Genomic DNA, 21,051 nt, shown 5'->3' with positions numbered 1-21,051 from the left:
ACAGAACACTATACTGACTGGAGCTAATGGGCAGGAAATTCAAATACTTTAGATGCATCAGTATGGACTATGCCACAGGGTGGAGGTAGACCTCACAAAAATTCAAGAAACTGACACTGTGATTAATTTTCTTGATGACCAGGTATTTATCTGGAGCATGTTGGAATATACCTCCAATGTGAAAGACATCTTTCACTACCTTCTACTAAGAAAAAGTTACAAAGCTTTGTTGGCTTTTTTTGATTTGGGCAGCTACATGTAAAACATTTGTGCTGTTCTGATCCATTTACTGAGGCTGCTAGTTTTGTGTGCGAAGAGCAAGGCAAGGCTCTGCAACAGGTCCAACTGCCAACTATGCTCTCTGGGCATTATGTCATTTACCACGGGTATTGGGTGCTATGACTCAGCAGGTCCAACTGTGTTCTAACTGTCTAAGGTTGTATAGATAGGGTTACCATATAGCCTGGTTTTCAAGGACAGCTTGAATTTTCACCTGTTATCGCCAAATAATTAATAGTGGTGCTTTTCCCTCTCAACTATGTTCCTGGTTTGGATGATAAATAGAGTGAATGGTCACTCACTCTATGAATAGAGCCTTTTCAAGGCACCGATTACAGAATCATTTTTTGAGCAAAGTTATGCTCTATTCTTCATATAACTCTTTTCCTTTTGAAAAGCAGCTTCTGACTTACTCCTGCATGTTGGTAGAGACTGAACACCTGACCACGGGACACTAAGGTGACCACATTTCCTGAGATGTGCATTATGATCTGAATGTTCAGAACTCCCTCAGTACATGAAAATAACTTTGGAGATCGGCTCAAGCAAATCTGGAAAAGTTGAATGAATTAACATTGCTTAGATTTCTACAATGCCTACTCCTGCTGTACTGTTTCTTCTCCATCAACCCATAACTAATGTTCTATGACCACTGGGTGTAGGAGAACAATATGCAAATGGATTTACAAATGATTTTGCATGATATGCTGATACTAACCAAAACCAGAGTGTTGCAAGATTATAACTCCATACCAAGGTGGCTCTAAAAGACAAGGGAGGAGAAATCCTCCCAAGAGATAAAACCCAGAACAAAAGATCTGACTGTTCATTTTACTTGGTTGGTGAGATAGCCAAAAGTACAGGTCTATGAGGATTCATGGGCAGTGGTTTAGCTGGAGCCAAAGCTTAGAAAACATAATGTAAAACTGCTGACAGGGAGGATTGAGGGAGAATTATGTGAATGGACCTCTCAGAATGAACAGGATGAGAATTATTTGTATCTCGTGTGAATTCTCCCAAACACTATCCACTTCAGATAAGACTCTCAATGATCAGGTGAACAAGATGACCCATTCCATGAATGTCAGTTAGATACCCTGCTACTTGCAAAATGACCTTGGCAGCAGGAAAGAGGGCTACATATTTCCCCTCCACAAAATTCATTTGGCTACCAGTCATGCTGAACACCCAACCTGCCAATAACAGAGGCTAATGCTGAGTTGCTAACATGGCACCATTTCTAGGAGGATTAGCCAATCATCCAGTAGAAGGATGACTAGAGTGGACATTTACTCTCATAAAAGGAGCAGTGATTTTTCTTTTCTTACTGAAATATGTATGTATTTGAGACATGGATTTTCCCTGCCTAACTGCAGTGTTCTGCCAAGCATCACACTCTGTGGAGTTACAGAATGTCTTATCCATTATTTCAATAGTACACATAACATTGCTTCTAACCATGGAACACATTTCATGGCAAAGAAGTACAATAATGGACTCAAGGATTTGGAGTTTAATTTTTTGCCATGTACTCCATCACACAGAAGTAGGTGACCTAACAGAATTGTAAAACAGTCTTCTGACAACTTATTTATTCCACTAGCTAGGAGACTACCCACTGTAAGGTTGGATGCTGACTTACAGGATGGCGTGTCACATAAACTAGCAACTAAAACTGATTCTGTTTTTCTCACACCGGATCATAAAGGCCTAGGAATGAATGAGTGAAAATGAAAGCAGCTCTTCTTACAGTTTGCTTCTAATTCCTGCAGCTCTGAGTTCCTAAGTTAGAGCTCTGAGTTTCCTTGGGAGGAATACTTTTACAGGGGACACAAAAATAGTTCGACTTAACTGGAAGTTAAGTTTACTTCTGGCCTCTTGGGTTCTTTATTCCACTGAACCAACAGGCAGGAAAAGAGGGGTTTATTATATTGGCCAAGTGACTGATACCAATTATCAAAAGTAGGTATGACTACTGCTCTACCTTGAAGGTAAAAAGGAATATCTTTGGAATTCAAGGAATTATCTGATATTCCTCTTAAAAGCATAATGTCCATTAGTCAAAGTTGATGGAATTTCTGCAAGATGAACAGAGTTCTGGAGTGGGATGGTTGTGACGGTTGCCCAACAGTGTGAATGTACTTAATGTTGAACAGTACATTTAAAATGGTTAAGATAGAAAGGCTTCTGATAGGGAAAGAGGACAGACTGAGGTAGCCCTTGGAATATGTACGAAGCAACATAAGAAGAGAAAGTAATGGTCATAAGCCTGCTCTCTGGAGTCAGATGGACTTGGTTCAAATTCTGCCTCTGCGACTTGGCTTTGTAACTCTGGTTGAGTTATTTAATCTACCGGTGCCTCAATTTCCTCATCTATAAAATGAGGGTGATGATAAAAGGACGCTTACCTCACAAGGTTGTGAGGATTAAATGAGTTAGTATGTATTAAGAGTGTCAGAACAGTATCTGACACATAGTAAGCATTACACACATATTACTATTATTAAGAGAGAAAGGGCCAGTACATTCTGGCCAGAAGGCACGGCCTCAACAAATGTGCAGAATGGAAATACGCAAAGCTTATTTAGAGGGTTGATGAAGGGGAATAGTCTGCAAGAGCAATAGCCACAACTTACGAATGAGCAATCAGAGGAAAGGACAGTGACATGCAGACATCCGTGACACTTCCTACTGGGGAGGGGTATGGACTCCGTAGCTGAGGCCTCCCCAACTCTTGGGGCCTTGCTTCCACCGGTACCTTTACTGGGAGCTTCAGTAGGTGGCATTCTCTCGGCTCTGAACACTCACAGTCTGTCCTTACAGCCCTTTAGAACTGTTTTGGACTATTTCTTTTGATACTTGTACTCAGGAGGGAAACACATAGGACAGACTCTGGGATATGGGACTTACTGTTCTGCGACAGCCAAACTGGGTGGCAGAGAGGTGAGGCCATTGCCTGTGAGGAGCAGGACACGGAGATGTGGCAGAATCCCCAGGTCACAGATGGCCTCCGCCGTCAGGCTGTTGAAGGAAAGGTCCAGGAACTATGGCGCAAAGATAGAAGACGGAGAAACAGAAGCATTCCTCGTGACAACCATGCTCATACATGAGGTGGGAGGTGGCTACTTTTTTTAACTTTCCAGGGGGCCCATCAACCACAGACTAAAACCCTCCTGACTCTCTGGATTAACATTCAAGGTCTACAAGAGTTACTCCCAACCAATTTGCCAGCCTTTGCTCCCATGCTGCAAGCTTTTGCTTATCCCGTGGTGCTAGCCAAAGTGTCTCCTCTCTATTCCTTGCCCCACCCCACCCAGAGATCTTTGCTTGAGCTTTTCACTCAGGGATGCCCTCTTTCTATGTTAACAAAATCCAAGCCCTAAAAGGCCAGCTCAAAAGCTCCCTCCTTCTGAAAGCTTTTTTCATTCCCAACTAGATGGAATCTCTCCCTCCTCTGACTTTGAGTGCTTTATCTAGACTGCTTCCAGGGTATTTCTCATAGTCAGCCAGGTAACTGTGATAACTGGATATAAGTCTGAGGACTAGAGATTTTGGTACATGGATGTGCCAAGCGAGCAGGTCCTGGTGCACAGTGGTAGACTAGGCTATAAACTCTCTGAGGTGAAGCGCCTTGTGCCTGTAATCTAGTATAGGACCTGGCACAGTAGGTGCACATAAAATAAGCAGCTGAAATGAACTGGCTTATGAGGACAATGACGCCAACTGTCACCTCATCATAAAGCACATTCTAACTAGCCACCGAGATTCATGATATAGTTGACTTGGGTTAGGGGGCCAGCCAGGAAACTGAGTTTCTCTCTGCAAACACAAAGGCAATTATGATAAATGGTATCACTCCAGTCTTTGTTTTCTTTCTGGAAGAGCCTCTCCAGACACCTACTTTAGCTCTTTGCTCCCTTCCCTCCCTCTCTGTAATAGGGAAGAACCTTTTTAATTTTATTACCCATTAATCACTAAAGGGATGTTACCTATAAAATTAAATTATATGTAATGGCCCATCTCTGGGAATCCTGCTTCCCAGGTAATGAGCCGTAAGCTAAAATTCCTCTGTTTAGCTCACAGGAAAACTCCTGAACAGGCCCACCCCTGAATGACTGCAGGAAGGAAGAAATTAACACTTCCCCTCAGGAGGCTGACTAAACCAGGAAATGTTTGACTTTATTCCTTCCTCTTTTAGTAGAAAAGAAGCCTGAGTTCTAACTCAGGCAAGATGGCTCTTTGGGACATTAGTTCACCATCTTCTCGGTTCACTGGCTTTCTGAATAAATTCACTATTCAGTGCCCCAACAACTTGCCTCTTGATTTACTGGTCTGTTGTGTGGCGAGCAGTAGTTGGTAACACATTCACCCACACACACCCACTGACCCCTACTGAATGGGGTCAGTTTCAGCATCTTACACAGCTGGTGCAGGGGCAAGGTTCCTAGTCTACCACTTCAGTGAAACACAGTCAATCACACATAAACACAACTGACTATAGGTCACTGTTGGAGGAGGGCTGGGTTTGGTTTGATTCCACTGCAGTAATTAACTGATACCCCCCGTAGACCTGGCTTTAAGTCCTGACTAACTGTGATATTGGACACATTACTTAAGCTGAGCTTCCTCATCTATAAAGTAGAAATAATAATGGGTTTTTATGAGAAATTGTGTAGGTAAAGCCTTTAGCAGAGCCTGGAACACAGTAAATGCTTAATGATGCCTGTCATGGTCATCATCATCCCTTCATTCAAGGCCTGTACACTGAAGGCTTACTGTGAACCAATCCATGCCCTGTGTGAGCTCATAGCCTAGTCAGGCAGCTAGATACATAATGTGTGTCTGTTAAGTAGCAATTCTACTAGCATAGATGTTTGACCTCTACCAGGGGCTCCAGATGGGCTTCACACAGCAGGTGACACTTAGGCTGTCCTCAGAGACTAGCTGGTATTCACCAAATTGTTGAATCATCAAAAAAGCAAGAGAGTTCCAGAAAAACATCTACTTCTGCTTTACTGACTACACCAAAGCCTTTGACTGTGTGGATCACAACAAACTGTGGAAAATTCTGAAAGAGATGGGAATACCAGACCACCTGACCTGCCTCCTGAAAAATCTGTACGCAGGACAAGAAGTAACAGTTAGAACTGGACTTGGAATGAGGGACTGGTTCCAAATCGGGAAAGGAGTACATCAAGGCTGTATATTGTCACCCTGCTTATTTAACTTATATGCAGAGTACATCATGCAAGTTGCCAGGATGGATGAAGCACAAGCTGGAATCAAGATTGCCAGGAGAAATATCAATAACCTCAGATACACAGATGATACCATCCTTATGGCAGAAAGCGAAGAACTAAAGAGCCTCTTGATGAAAGTGAAAGGAGAGTGGAAAAAGTTGGCTTAAAACTCAACATTCAAAAAACTAAGCTCATGGCATCCAGCCCCATCACTTAATGTCAAACAGCAAACAGATGGGGAAACAACGGAAACAGTGACAGACTTTGTTTTTTTGGCCTCCAAAATCACTGCAGATGGTGACTGCAGCCATGAAATTAAAAGAACACTTGCCCCTTGGAAGAAAAGTTATGACCAACCTAGACAGCGTATTAAAAAGCAGAGACATTACTTTGCCAACAAAGGTCTGTCTAGTCAAAGCTGTGGTTCTTAAAGTAGTCATGTATCGATGTGAAAGTTGGACTAAAAACAAAGTTGAGTGCCAAAGAACTGATGCTTTTGAATTGTGGTGTTGGAGAAGACTCTTGAAAATCCCTTGAACTGCAAGAAGATCAAACCAATCAATCCTAAGGGAAATCAGTTCTGAATATTCATTGGAAGGACTGATGCTGAACCTGAAACTCCAATACTTTGTGAAGTACTGACTGTATTAATCTGATGCATAGAACTGACTCACTGGAAAAGACCCCGATGCTGGGAAAGATTGAAGGCAGGAGGAGAAGGGGACGACAGAGGATGAGATGGTGGCATGGCATCACCGACTTGATGGACATGAGTTTGAGCAAGCTCCAGGAGTTGGTGATGGACAGGTAGGCCTGGCATGCTGCAGTCCATGGGGCAGCAAAGAGTCAGACAAGACTGAGTGACTGAACTGAACTGAAATTGTTAAGGACAGAAAGACATACAGCACAGCAAGTGGCATGTAAAGAAGTCAGGAGGCAGAAGGCAGCCTTGCTTATTCTGAAATCTGCAAATGGTCTGGGTATGACTAGAGCCCATGGTATAGAGTGGGCTTGATCGGACTGCACAGGCCATGAAAGATGCCCAGCACTGAAGCAGTGCCGAGTTCATTCATACCACCATCTGCAAATTCCAATGAGAATTCACACAAATGGGCTATCCCACTTGGCAGGGACAGAGAGAGATTTCAAGAAGGAACACCTGGAAATCTGGCTTGGGTAAACAGATAAAGATGGGGATAATTCTCTCCTCCATACACATACATGGACAGTCAACAAGGCCTATGGATTCTATCTCCTTAATACTTCTCACATATGTTCCTTCCGATCCATTCTTTATGGATCAACAGCCACGCCACAGTGGTTTTTATAAAATATAGTTTGGACCCTATTACTCTTCAGCTCCAAATACTTCAGTGGATCCCTACTATCCATAGGATAAGGTTCAGAGTCCTTAAAAAGGCTTCCAAGGCTCTCTAAGGTCTTTTCTGTTACCTCCTGGGCTCATCTATCACCATATTCTACTGAGTCTCACTGCATTCCAACCATACTGAGCTGTTCCATCAGGGTTCTAGCTCAGAAATAGGCAAACGAAGGCCTGTAAGTCATAGCCAGCCTGCTGTCTGTTTCACATGGCCTGTGAGCTAAGAATGTTTTGTATGTTTTTAAATGGCTGGGGGAAAAAACACATTAAAATAACATTGTATGAGAATTAAATAAAATTCAAATTTCAGCATCATAAAGTTTTATGGGAACACAGCCCTGTCCGTTTGCTTACATATTGTCTACAGCTGCTTTCCTTCTTTCTACAACAGCAGAGTGGACTCGTTATGACAGTTATGACTAGTTGCAACCGTAGGGGCTGCATAGCCTAAAATAGTCACTGTCTGGCCTCTTACAGAAAAAGTTTGCTGATCCTTGCTCTGGCTGTTTTGGCTATTGAATGTTGGGTCCAAATCTGCTTTCTACGGAAGTAAGGACAGTTCAAAGAAATGAACAGTCTTAGAACTTGCAGGGCAAAGAATTTCATAGCTGGCCCAGAATTTACAGAGGGGGAGACATAAGTTCCACCAAGAGGGTAAATTATTTGGCCAAGGAGGTTAGGGGAAAGCAGTGGTGGATCAAGACTACAAACAAGGTGTCCTGACTTTTAAGGCAGTTCTCCAGTTGACTCTTTTTCGGACTTGTGTACAGAGAATCAAATCATGACAAAGCTGTTTTTATCTTTTTTTCTGTCTCTGCTTTTTATTTATTTATTTTTTTCGATTTATTTTTATTAGTTGGAGGCTAATTACTTCACAATATTGTAGTGGTTTTTGCCATACATTGACATGAATCAGCCTCCTGAAGAGTTCTACTCTGGGTGACAGCCTTTCTGGCAAACAAGGAGAGAAGATTCCTAACTTGGATGTTGCATCTGCTGAGTCACATCAAGTTTCATTACACATCAAAGTATTCACTGTTATTGGCTGCAAATTCAGGCTATCTGACGGGTTTATCCTTTTTCTCAGAGAGCCCTTGCAAACCATAGAGAGAGGGGAATAAATGACTGACCAGGAGATTTCCTCTTCTCATTAACATTCTGAATCTTGACTTTGTTCTCTTATGTAAAAAAATTCCCTTGGACAGGACTGGTCTGCTGGATAAATAATCTTCATCAGTTGCAATCACACTATGAGGCAGGGCCTCCAAAAAGTCAATTAATGATCAACCAGTAAGTCAGCTGTAGGGTCAGAGCCTGGAGTCACGTCCCCTCCCTGTGGGCCCACAGGCACTTGAAGTAGGAGTTTGAAATGGTTGGGGTGAGGAAGGTAGGAGTCCCTGAACAATGTACAATATACAGGGGCTCAATAACTACTTTTTTTTAAAGCAAAATAACAAATTAATGGAAACCTGTAAGAAGCTCCCAGGCCTGTAGGTATAGAAGTGGCTCCCTATATCTCTACAGTTTCTGGAATCTGTTTCCCTCTGTCTATAATAAACTCTGGTATAACATGTTTTTTAACCTAGCACAAAGCTGCATGAGTTGTTGTACATTTTCTCTCTCTCTCTCCTTGTTTTATTGGACTTTCAAGAACTTCACTTCCTGGATAAGTATGAGAACTACTCCTGTCAGAAATCATAGCAAAGCACTGTGAGCCTCAATATGACTGGAAACCGTGGAGAAAAAGTACCATTACATTCAGTATAGCATGTTTTAAAAATACAAGGACGTATAATCCATTTCAGGAGGATCACCATCCCAAGTGGTTAAAATGCCTTAAAACTTTGGCATGTAACTCTTAAAAGTGCACTCTTGTGGAAGGTTTCTCTGTTAAATGAGGTTTTTATGAAGAATGGCTGTCTCTTGATGTTTGCACATTAAATAATTTAAGTTACCAGTTCTTTGAGGTAAACCCCAAGGATCATAACATGCAGACATTTTGCTGAGGTGTGACTCTGAAGGTTTTCTAGAAGGCAAACATGTGAGGAAGAGCCCATTACTTAGTGAGTGAGCCTGGCCAGATGCCTGCCCCACACCTTAATTCAGCTCTGCTGTTCTCTACTCTCTGTGCACGCAGACTCTCAGGTGGTGACAAAAGCTTTGCTTTTTTGTGAAACAAAATTACCCTAAAGTTTTCATAGATGCTGATACGTGATTAACTTGAAGTATGAGAACATGTACAGAAGATGCATGACTATGGGAAATCTAGGAGAAAGATTTCCAAGAAGAGTGCAATTTTTAAAAATATTTTCAAATACAAAACAGCTGTGGATTATACAGATGTCAAGAGTCTGCTATAGAACTTACAGAGGCCCTATTTTATTTCACACTCATCCCTGAGCCTATGGCCCATAACCTTATCCAAGCTCATTAGAACCAATCTGGCTCATTCATAGCAGGGTGGGCCTCGGGAATAAGTTCACAACACCTCTCATTCAGCTGGGCCAGTCTGCTGTGCCTAGCACTTAACCCCCATACCTCAACCCCCACTGTATCCAGATCTCCCGTCAAATTCTCTGTCCTAAAATACTCTATTTAAACTCACTCTCCTGCACAGACTCCTTTGGCATTTGTTTTCCAAGACCATGCACCATGGCCACAGGTATAATATATTCTCATCCAATTGCCATCACCTCCACCAACCCATTCCCTTATCATCACCACCAACTCCACCACCATCCCCAGAGGACCACCTGAAGCAAGGTAGCTATAAAGGCCCAGAGAGCTCCTTCCCAAAAATTATGATCAGTAGACTCCTTACACCCATTCCTTACAGGGAAACAGGTGGGCACCAAAAACTCCCTACCTCCAACTTACTTCCAAGGACTTAAAGTCTCCGTATTTCACATAGACTGTTTTGATGCCGTTAAATGCAAGCTCCAGTTCCTTTAAGATTGGAAACGTGTGAAATGCCTCTAAAGGAGGGGGAGAAAGAAGGAAACTGTAACTTGTAAAAGACATAAGAGAAAGATAAAATAGTGGTCATTTACTGGGTTCCCACTGGATTAGGCCCAGCATTATGCAAAGTGCTTTACTTACATGGACTCTTAGTCTCTTAACAACTCTGAAAAAGAGTGATTACTACTTCCATTCCACTGCTGAAGAACCCAAGGCTCAACCAGGCTAAGTGATTTGCTAGAAATAGAATTACTAAATGGAAAGATCAAGAACTGAATCTAACTCCAAAGCCCATTTTAAAAAATGACCCTTATTATTTCTTATTATAAAAAGTAAACATTTCCACCAAAGTTTTTTAAAAAAATAGAAAAATAAAAGTTCCTTTTAATCTCAATACCTAGAGATAACTATTCAAAGTTTCATGTATAATACCTGACTTTTTTATGTGTATACTGAAACATACACACACACATACTTCGTTCTACACAAAGGGACTCATACTACACACATTGTACTGTGACTTGCTTTTTTCCCCCCTTAACAATATGATTTAAAGATGTTCTAAGTCAAAACATACAGATCTGCATAATGTCTGAATTATACTCTATAGTATAGACATATCCAATTTTATTTAACCATACCCCTAGGGATAGTGGCTAGATTATCTGAATAAAAGGTTAAGAACACTTCCTCTTCTGCTTGAGAACAGGACCTTGAGTTAACTTTCTAGCCCTCTTCCATTGGTAATCTGAAAAAAAATGGTACAGTCACTGTGTTTAATAAGCAAAACTGCTGTGGTAAAAATGACCCAGGTTGGTTAAGTCACATCTGGACTAGAAGAAACTAAATGAACTATACCTATCTGAAGGGGGTGCCATAACTTTGGGCTTCTCTGTGTGTGGGCACTCCTATGATTGGACTTGTCCTTTTCTGGAACTCTGGGGGCCTTGTCTATGGAGTGTTACAACATCTATTTGCTCCTGTGGTGAAGAAGGCTTCTAAGCCAGAGTGCTGGCATTAACCCATTGAGAGTGGCCGAAGAGTGGCTCACGGATGGCTACCTGAACAGCTACATGAACTGCACTGAGGATTTCATTGAACATGAAGTGCTTATGCTGTGCTGCTGGCATCCATGGGGAATTACCCAGAGCCTTCTAAGTGAACCTGGTGTCAAGTGTGGCCTACGTTGGTTTTGTGAGTTGGAATGTTCTAGAGAGTCAAATAGAAACATGTGCTTTCAGGGTATTTCCAATGAACATCCTTGTTCAAGTCTGTTTCTGTAGAATAAATTTTTGGGAGTGGAACTACTAGACTATGTTAAGAGACACTGCCAGACTACCTTCCAAAGATGTTGCACCAATTTATTTCACTTGAATACGAGAGTACCCATTTCCCTACCAGTGCTGGCAGTCATCAGTCCTTCTCATTTCTGTCAATATTTGCTAGGCATAAAATAGCTCTTGGATGCTATTTTATTTACTAGTGAGGTTGAGCATCTTTCCATATGCCTGTTGGCCTTTATTTTCAAACTCAGGCTCCTGAGAGACCACACTGTTTCCTTTCTTGAAAAATACCCTTCAAACTCAATGCATTCAAAACTGAATTCATCCTATTTCTCCCTAAACCTGCCTTTCCTATACTGCTGTCTGTCTCAGTAAAGTCCCTTGGTTCTTCTCTTTCTCTACAAGCCCATTAGTTACCACGTATGGCTTATTTCTACCTCCTCTCTCGCGCTGTCTCTCTCAATCCCCTCTACCCGTACAGCCACAGCCCCAGTTGAGACCTCACCTCCCCTCTCCTGGAAAAATGCAACCATCTTCCAGGTTTCCAGGCTCCCATCTTACAATCCATGCTTCTCACAGCCACTACTGAGTCTCTATTTCAAAGCCTTCCAAGGTTCTCTTTTGCCTGCAGAGTTAAGTCCATGTCACTCAGTGCCCCTGATAATATGGGGCCCCTTGCCCACCTTTCTAGTCTCCATTCTCCCCTGCCTATATCTCTTATACACCTACAAAGCTTCTTCGGGGTCCTGATCAGGCACTGCTGCCCCCCATCTGTTGTTCTGTTGGCCTGAAATGCCTTCTCACCTTCCAATTTCTGAGTCACTAATATTCGTGTTTTAGGTCTCAGCTTACATACTCCTTTTCTCACAAGTATCTTCTGACACTTGAGGCCCAGTTGATTTTCTGATTCCTTCTATCGTTGCACTTACCGTATCCTGCTAGAACTGAGCTCAGGAGAACAGAAAACTGGACACACTGATTTCTAAAAGCCAGTCATACTGTCCTGACACCCAGCAGGGGTCGCTGTGGATTCGCTGAATAAACAAGAAGGCTTTACACTCCCATAGCAGTTCTCAGGGACTTAAAAACTTTTTACTTACAGTCCCTTGGTATGGGTAGGAGATTGGTTCCAGGACCATCCCCACCCCCCACACACACCCCCTACCTCAATCCCCAACCTCCACCTCCATCTTGCATCACCACCAAGGACACTGAAATCTGTGGAAGTGCAAGTGCCTTGTATAAAATGATGTAGTATCTGCATAAAACCTGCACACAGCTTCCTGTACATGTTAAGTCATCTCTAGATTACTAATACCTAACATAATGTAAATGCTCTGCCCTGTGTCGCTCAGTCATGTCTGACTCTTTGTGATTCCATATGGACCATAGCCTGCCAGGCTCCTCTGTCCATGGGGGTTCTCCAGGCAAGAATACTGGAGTGGGTTGCCATGCCCTCCTCCAGGGCATCTTCTCAATCCACGGATCGAACCCAGGTCTCCTGCATTGCAGGCAGATTCTTTACCAACTGAGCCTCCAAGGAAGCATGTTCTGTAAGTGGTTGTAAATATAATATAAATACTATGTAAATAGTTGCCAGTGGATGGCAAACTCAAATTTTACTTTTTGGAACTTTCTGGAATTTTTTCTAAATTTTTTCCATCCCTGTTTGGTTGAATCCATGAATGTGGAAAACACAGATATGGAGGGCTGACTGTACTGATCCTGTCTGAGTCTACAAAGTATCCTGCCTTAGGGAGGAAGGAAGGAAGGGGATTATCTCCATTTACAGAGAGAGAAGCGGCAGCTCACAGAGAAGTGTTCTGCGTAGGTAGTGCTGGCTCTGGGCTGGAATCCAGGTCTGTGAGTTCTCCCACACCCAGCTTATTGCACTCCAAAAAAAAGATGTATGGCGTTACAGGTGAACAGACAGGCAACTTCTAACATGAAAGACTGGCAGCCAGGGAGCAGAAGGTGGATTTTCAGGAAGAAAACTTACCTAGAGGAAGCAGGTTTTCTGAGGCATTGATGTAAATCACTGAATTAAAATGCTTGAAATCCTTTTCCTTAGCCTGTGAAAGGGCATTTCAAAGAACACAAGATTAGTTCCCTGCCTGGAGGCCTTGCTAAAGCTCCAGAGCTGCTGTCAGAAGGAGGAAAGATTTCAAGGGTTAAGAACAAGAGTAGTTACTTGCTGAAGCAGGGGGTGCTTTTCTGCTTCTTTTTTTTCCTATTATGAAATAATTCAAATAGCAAAGTGTGGTGAATGTTACTCTGAAGGCCTGTGTAACCACAATCCAGCATTAATAAATCTGAATATTATGCTGTCTCTGGTTCAAATTTCTTTAAAGAAATAAAACACTATAGAGTTGATACCCCCACAACATATCACTACCCTCCCTCTCATAAAAAACAGCTATCCTGAATTGGTGATTATCCCACATCTCTTTAGTACTAGCATTACATGTATGTATATCCACAAGCCATACATAGTATTATTTACATGTTTCAAAATTTTATATTAAGTGCCATCATACTGTAGATACCATTCTGCAACCTGCCTTCTTCATTCAACACCACATGTTTGAGATTCACTTGTATTGAGATACACAGATCTTTTGAGATTTACTTACGTTAATACATTTTAATTTCTGTGTGGCATTCTACAAGCAATCTCTCTTTATATGCCATGGAAGGCCTACAAATCAAAAATATGTGCTATAATATATATACTGGGGATGGCAGGCCACAAATCTAGCACCAAGCTACCAATTAGCCAGTGCAAGGAAAGAAACATGACTCATTATATAAGTCACAGAGTCTGTGAGTTAAGAACAAATCAAGACTTCCCTGGAGGTCGAGTGATTAAAACTCCACCCTCCCAATGCAGGGGGCACGGGTTCAATAGCTGCTCAGGTAAGATCCAGCATGCCATGGCCAAAAAAAGAAAAAAAAAAAAAACAAACCAGTTATCAGCATCTTGGGAGAACCAGTACCATTCTTGGCATTGACACCTGAGAGAAATTTCTCCTGCAGGCTCTTCTGATGAGAACTCTCCGTACACAATGAATCATACCCCAATAAAATTCTATGCACATTCAAACCACTTCCATAAGGTTATTTACTTCCTTTAACTCACCTCACATGGGATAATGGCAATCCCAAATCTATAGCAAAAGACAGTGTCTGTGAATGTTGTTTCCACCCAGTGAGTCCCTGTGTGACTCTCCTCCTTCCTATGCTCAGATTCCCAGTTCCCAGAGAGTCTGGAAGTTATGATGGTCAGACAGACAGGAGCCACTTCAGGTGTAGCTCACCACAGTCACACCTCTGGTGGCTAGTCGTACCTTGGAGAACTTCAGGCCACTCACGTTAACGTTGCAGAGGTCTGATGGATCCTTCACACAGTGGTGCTTCAGCTGCAACACAGTACAAAGAATCAGCACTCAAGGCCCCAGTAAAGCTCATAATTGGCCAAGACAACAAATGACTCCCTGGTGAGGAGGGCAGCCTGGTACAGTGGAAGAACAGGCTTTGGAGCTGCTCAGAATCAAGCTGCCTCCTTGGCTCTCCCATCTCTGTTTCCCATCTGTAAGATAGGGGTGGAAACATAGACTTTATGGGGCTCTTAGGAGGCTGCATTCCTCTCTGTTCCTTCTCTGTCTTTTCAGAGCTCCACTTCCTCTATGTGGTTCTTAGAATAAAATCTTTATTTCTGGGGCATTACCAAAACACTTGTCATAACTTTTGTGTTTGCTCATCCATTCATTTATTCACCAAATATTTATATACTAAGCACTACTTTGGGCCATGTGTCATGCTAAATATATCAAGAAACTTTTTCTGGGACTTTCCTCATGGTCCAGTGATTAAGACTCTGTACTTCCAATGCAAAGGGTGAGGGTTTGAGCTCTGGCTGTGGAACTAAAGAGCCCATAGGCCACTCAGTGTGGCCAAAAAAAAGGATTTTCTCCTAATCCTAACTAAACTCTTCAACATAAGGGAATATATCTCTTCATAAATGAGAAAAATAAGGCTAAGAGAGAGAAAATGACTCCCCTAAGGTCCCACAGCCAATAAGTGATGGATCTATGATTTTAATCCAAATCTGTAATCACTAAACACTTCGCTCTTAGGACTACCATATATTGTCCTTCACAATTAAAAGGAAGAAGAAAAATCTCAACTTTGAAGTTGCCATTTCTGTTTAACCAAACCTCATTCCTTCTTTCAGTTAATCATTTAGTTATGGTGTCTTTTATGGTTAGGCATGGAACTGGGAACTTAAAAGACAACAAAGGAAAAGCAGAAGTATTTCATGCCTCATAAAGCTTAAAACTGCATGGAAGCCAATGAGCAAGCAAGTATTTATAAATACAGTAAGTATTTTAAAGAAGAAATTCAAGAAGCCATGGGAGATAATAACGGGAGATCCTTATCTTAGTGTAGAAGTGAGGAAGTACCTATTTGAGGAGTATTGCAGCCGATACCTTAAGTGCTAAGTACGAGTTGGTCCCAATGAAAGTGGGTGGCAGGGTTTGTGAATGCTATTAAGGCAAATGAAAGCAAGGCGTTTCTGAGAGGATGAAAAACAAGTAGGTAAGGTTATGGATACCCTCATTAGATCATGCAGATTCATGGTGGCTCTGCAAAGGATTGTGGGTTTTAGCCCACAGTCAATGGAAAGCTGTCAAGAGGTTTTTTGGCAGAGAGCTGATGGCAATTTTACAAAAACTGCTATATCTGACACACATAGAGGATGAGAAGAAAAGGGTGGAGAGAAACCACTATACCAGATGTCAGCTCATTTCTCTAGAGCCACTTCTTCTCATTGTGAAAGAATCCAGTATCATTCACATTTCTCTAACTAGATGTATCCTTCAACCCCAGCTCTACAGGCTAAGTCTTGACTTTGTCTAATCCAAGCATGATGGTCATGGTCCCCTAAACAGTGACTGCTGGGCCTTGTGATACATGTTTGGCCAACGAGACACAGGCTGCTGGGAGTAGGAGGCCAGTTCTGGGAAGCTGCTTATATTTAAAAATCAATATAAGACAGTGACGTTCCCTTTTCTACCTTTGGATGTTATGCTTTAAATGTGACGACCAGAGTTTCAGCAGTCATCTCAGAATTATGAAGGCAGTCAGCCTGAGAGGACAAGTTAATGTGCCAAGAATATAAGAGTAGAAAGATGGAGGAACCAGGGCCTTGGAGGCAGTGAATTAACCTACCCTGGGAGAAGGCAATGGCACCCCACTCCGGTACTCTTGCCTGGAAAATCCCAAGGACGGAGGAGCCTGGTAGACTGCAGTCCATGGGGTCGGTAAGAGTCAAGACACGACTGAGCAACTTCACTTTCACTTTTCACTTTCATGCATTGGAGAAGGAAATGGCAACCCACTCCAGTATTCTTGCCTGGAGAATCCCAGGGACGGGAGAGCCTGGTGGGCTACCATCTATGGGGTCGCACAGAGTCAGACATGACAGAGTGACTTAGCAGCAGCAGCAGCAGAACCATGCTGCTGGCTTCTTTTTATGTGAAACAAAAGCATCCCAGTTAGTTCAAACTAGTTAGGAAGTTTCTAATTACCATAGGAACTCAATTACTACTACAAAAGATGATGGTGGCCCAGATTAGGGTGGGGGCAGTGCAGATGAGGATAAGAATACAGATTTGACAACTAGTAGAAATACCAGGGCTGGGGAATAGCAGGGATGGGGGCGGTGAGGGAGAGGCACGTGTTGAGGAGAACCCCAGGTTCCCTGGTTGGTGAGTGGGTAGACAGCAGTGCCATTATTAAGACAGTTTAGCAAACACTAGAGAAGAGGTATTTTGGGGACTTGGCGTAAGGGGACTGTGCTGTAGGGCATAACGAAGTGCCAGTGAAACATTCATAGCCAATGGGGGTAGGTACTCCCATTGCTCTGAGAAGCACACTTGACGCTTCTGTTTTTCAAAGTGGCAACATGGGTAACAAGTGATCTCAATGTGGATATGTTGAAATGCTGAAAATAAAGGGGAAAAGAAGAGCACTACGGGAAGTGGTCCCACCCGTTCCTAGTACTGCTGCTTCAATCTTCCTCATCCCTAACGAGAAGTGGACCTAAACATCAAAGAAACTCCACAGTATTCTGCAAAAAGCCTATGCTACCCACCTTGAGGTGAGATGCCTCCTTAAAGCTTTCTTTCAACATTGATCTGTGCAGGAACCTTTCTCTTGGGAACCACAAGCAGAGTCTGGGAACTAAGTAAGCTGCCAGGGAGTTCTTGGGAAGCTATGAGCATCGGACTGCACATTAATACTGGTTTACAAAACAGGTCTTTCTGTGCAAAGCCACTGAGGCATTGCACAGAGTAAATGAAAAATTACCAGCCTAGTCCTCTTTGTAAAGCCTGACCCAGACACTAGGTATATCCAGTCAGCATCCTTGGCTTTCAGCCAGACACTAAACCTCAAGGACAAAGGTGGTGGTATGTGAGGCTCCCTAGTCCCCTGCTCCTAGAGAGTCTCCCCAGAGCAGAGTAGAAGCTTTTACACCCTACTATGTGCTGGAACAGTCGTGGTGGTTCAGTTGCTAAGTTGCATCCAACTCTTGTGACCCCATGGACTGTAGCCTGATAGGCTCCTCTGTCCATGGGATTTCCCAGGCAAGAATACTGGAGTAGGCTGCCATTTCTTTCTCCAGGGGATCTTCCCAACCCAGGGATCAAACCCAGGTCTACTGTATTGCAGGCAGCTTCGTTACCAACTGAGCCAGCAGGGTGCTGGAATAGGATTTTTAAATTTACTGTTTACCCTGACCTGCTGCCTTGTCTCTCTGGCTCAGTGAAGACTTTTTAGACTTTTTACCTGATAACATGTAAAGGCAAAGGCTTTATAGACAGTAGACCAGAGTTTTAATTCTGAGTAGTTCTAATCCAGGGTAAACTAGAGTCCTACTTCTTGGGGCCTCAGTTTTCTCATTTGCACAATGGCAACAATATAACAGAGATGATAACACCTATCTCACAAAGTGGATGTAAAGAAAACTTTACATATAAAGAAAGCTCTGGGTCCCTTCAGCATCTTGGCTGCACTCCATTTGCCAAGCCCATTCGAATAGTTTGGGATGGATGGGAGGTAACTGTACCAGAGGGAAGCAGGGCAAGTCCTTGCCACCCGCATCCCCCCTCCCAACCCCACCAAGCTGGTGCTGCCAGCCCTTCCAGAATGCATTGACTCTCACCAGAAAAGCCTGGTCCAGCACGTGTCCAGGAGTGTCTGCTCGGTTTTCCTGTCGAGAACCTTTCTTCCCTCCAACCTCAAAAGAAACCTTCTGGCCTTTCTGACCTTCAGCTGTTGTCTCAGTCGCATTCTTGGACTTCTTCTTGAGGCTACCTTTCCGAGCCACTAGCCAGTGTCCTCGACCTGCTGGAAAGATGAGAACAGTGAAAAGACGAGAACAGCAGTAAACTCCTTCAAAGTCAAAACTAGTGCCCTTCCAGAATGTTTATCTTTAACGCAAAAATGAAAATTAGCTCCTCATTACCTAATATGCACCAGATACTGAGCTACAACTGGGGTTGCGGGGGGCAGGGGAACATCTATATACCTGTCTTATTTAATTGGCCTCCAAACCCAATGAAACATGCTACTGCCCCCGTTTTACAGACAAAAAGGCAAAGACTCAAAAGTGTAGAATGACTTGCTCAGTTCTTTCCTCCACATTTTTGCCTTTGAACTCTTAACGGTTCCTTCACGATTACAGATAAAGTATTTCCTATTCTGTGAAGCTTTCTCTGACTATCCTCAGTTAAGCTGATCCTTTTTGCCTGGGCCAGCTAGTTATTGCACCATTTGTTATCTCTTGGGTAAAGTCCATTGTGTGACACCAACTCAATGGGTTCCATCTTCCTGGACCTTAACCCTTAATTCTGTTGTTACAAGGCAAAGGTCATGTTAGGAGCTCAGGATAAAAAAAATCAAAGGACAGCTGGCATTTTTAAAAGACTCAATAATACATGTCCACTGTACAAAGAACTAGAAATTGTACGCAAGTAAAGAAAATATGAGGTTCACTAGTAAGCCTATCTAATAAAAATCGTGACAACATTCTAGAATCTGTTCTCTCCTTCATCAGTAGTTTATTCATTTAACATTAGGGAAACTGGGTGAAAGCTGTAGAGGAACTCTGTTTTATTTTTACAGCTTTTCTGGAAGTCTAAAATTATCTCAAAATGAAAATTTACAGGTGGGGGTAAACTTTCCTATGGACAGATACTGTTCATTGTTCACTCTTCATTGTTCAATACCTATCATTGTTCACTTGTTTATTGTCTGTCTTGCCCTCTAGAGGGCAAGAGAATACAGGCTCTGATTCATTTATCTCGATGGTCCTAAGGCCTACACAGAGCTTACCGCGCTGAGTGTGACTGAATGGACCCTGAGTCACAGCCCCTACCCACAATCATTCATTTGGACCTTTTCTGAGCACTGACTCTGTGGCGGGAGTTGGGGCTATGGAGAATATGACTGAGGACTCAAAGGTGCCCAGTAAATGTAGAGTGCAATGAAGCTGAGTGGGGAGCTACCAGCTTCGGGGATGAGCTGAGTCTTGAATATTGAAAGCTGACCAGGTGAAGAGGGAAAAACCAAGCAACCTGGGCAGAGAAAAGGGCACAAGAAGTACTCAGAGGCATGAAAGGTTGGAACTGCAAAGAACAGCACAGAGCTGTGGGGACGAGTTCGGGGCCTCTAAACACTGTCGCCCTGCCACATAGCCCACTCCCCTGCCTCAGGGGCTTGCCTTGGCTCACCTGAGTATTGCTGCTAATCCTGGCTCGTGGATGCTGCTTCTGCCTATGCCTGATGTGAGCCGGTTCCTATTCCCACCCAGGGCCCGGCAGCCCGGGCACTCATTTCCCAGGGCTGCCCTCATCTAGCACATGGACATTTGTCCTATCCCAGCAGTCCAAACTCTTGAACACTCCAGCCTGAGCTGGTGCCCAAACTGACAATACACTCAGGAAGGAAGGCCTGGAGGGTCGGGAGATGGACATGAAGGAAAAGAGATGAGGCTGAGGAGGTCAGCAGAGTCAAATCTGAAAGGTCTTGAGGGCCAGAATAAGGAGTTTAGGTTTTAATGCGGGAGGTTTTTAGCAGGAAGAGTATCTGTCTATAGGAAGGTTCCCCCCACCTGTAAATTTTCATTTTGAGATAATTTTAGACTTCCAGAAAAGCTGTAAAAATAACACAGAGTTCCTGTACAGCCTTCACCTAATTTCCCTAATGTTAACATCGTATATAATCATAATACAATGGCTGAAGCCAAGAAATTAACAATAGCATAATATTAGTAGTTAATCTACAGCCTTTATTTGATTTTCGTCAGTTTTCTCACTAATGTTCTCTTTCTGTTCCAGGGTCCTATCCAAGATCTCACATTTCATTTAGCTGTCACATCACCTTAGTCTCCCCTAATCCGTGACAGTTCTGCAGTCTTTATTTTTCTTGTGTGATCCTGACATTTTTGAAGAGTACTAATCAATAGTCAATTACTTTATAAAACGTCTCTCAATTTGAGTTTGTTTGATTTTTTCCCCCCTATAATTTAGACTAAAGGCCTTGTAGTTTGGCAAGAAGTGGTGCTGTGCCCTCCTCAGCACATATCAGAGCACACATGATGCCAATTATATCTTATTACTGGTGATGTTCATTTTGATCACTCAGCCAAGGTGGTGTCAGCTTAGTTACTCTACTAAGAAGACCCTTTGAAATTAATAAAGACAGCTCAAGATGTTATACAAATAACCTGTTTTTCATCATACTTTAACCCATGAATTCTAGCATCTATAATGGTTAATTTTATGTTTTTGGCTGAGCTATGGTAAGCAGTTAGTCAATCAAATACTAATCTAGGTGTTTCTGA

General features: G+C 42.8%; 1 protein-coding gene across 6 annotated transcripts in view; it reads right to left on the bottom strand.

Annotated features, from left to right (window-relative positions):
- Positions 1-21,051, bottom strand: part of XRRA1 (X-ray radiation resistance associated 1) — a 67,226-nt gene that overhangs the window by 33,061 nt on the left and 13,114 nt on the right. For 4 of the 6 annotated variants that reach the window (XM_065944140.1, XM_065944144.1, XM_065944143.1 and 1 more), the window contains 5 exons: positions 18,370-18,554; positions 14,489-14,560; positions 13,141-13,213; positions 9,778-9,875; positions 3,190-3,323 (listed from right to left, as the gene is read on the bottom strand). In XM_065944140.1, coding sequence (XP_065800212.1) covers positions 3,190-3,323; positions 9,778-9,875; positions 13,141-13,213; positions 14,489-14,560; positions 18,370-18,554 — 562 coding nt within the window. Of the gene's footprint in view, positions 1-3,189; positions 3,324-9,777; positions 9,876-13,140; positions 13,214-14,488; positions 14,561-18,369; positions 18,555-21,051 lie in introns of those variants that run through there. The other 2 variants (XM_065944142.1, XM_065944145.1) reach the window with 2 other exon arrangements.

Source organism: Muntiacus reevesi, chromosome 9 (assembly GCF_963930625.1).
Source record: "Muntiacus reevesi chromosome 9, mMunRee1.1, whole genome shotgun sequence".
In the NCBI taxonomy this organism is placed as follows: domain Eukaryota; kingdom Metazoa; phylum Chordata; class Mammalia; order Artiodactyla; family Cervidae; genus Muntiacus; species Muntiacus reevesi.
This window is presented reverse-complemented; position numbering and strand designations above follow the sequence as displayed.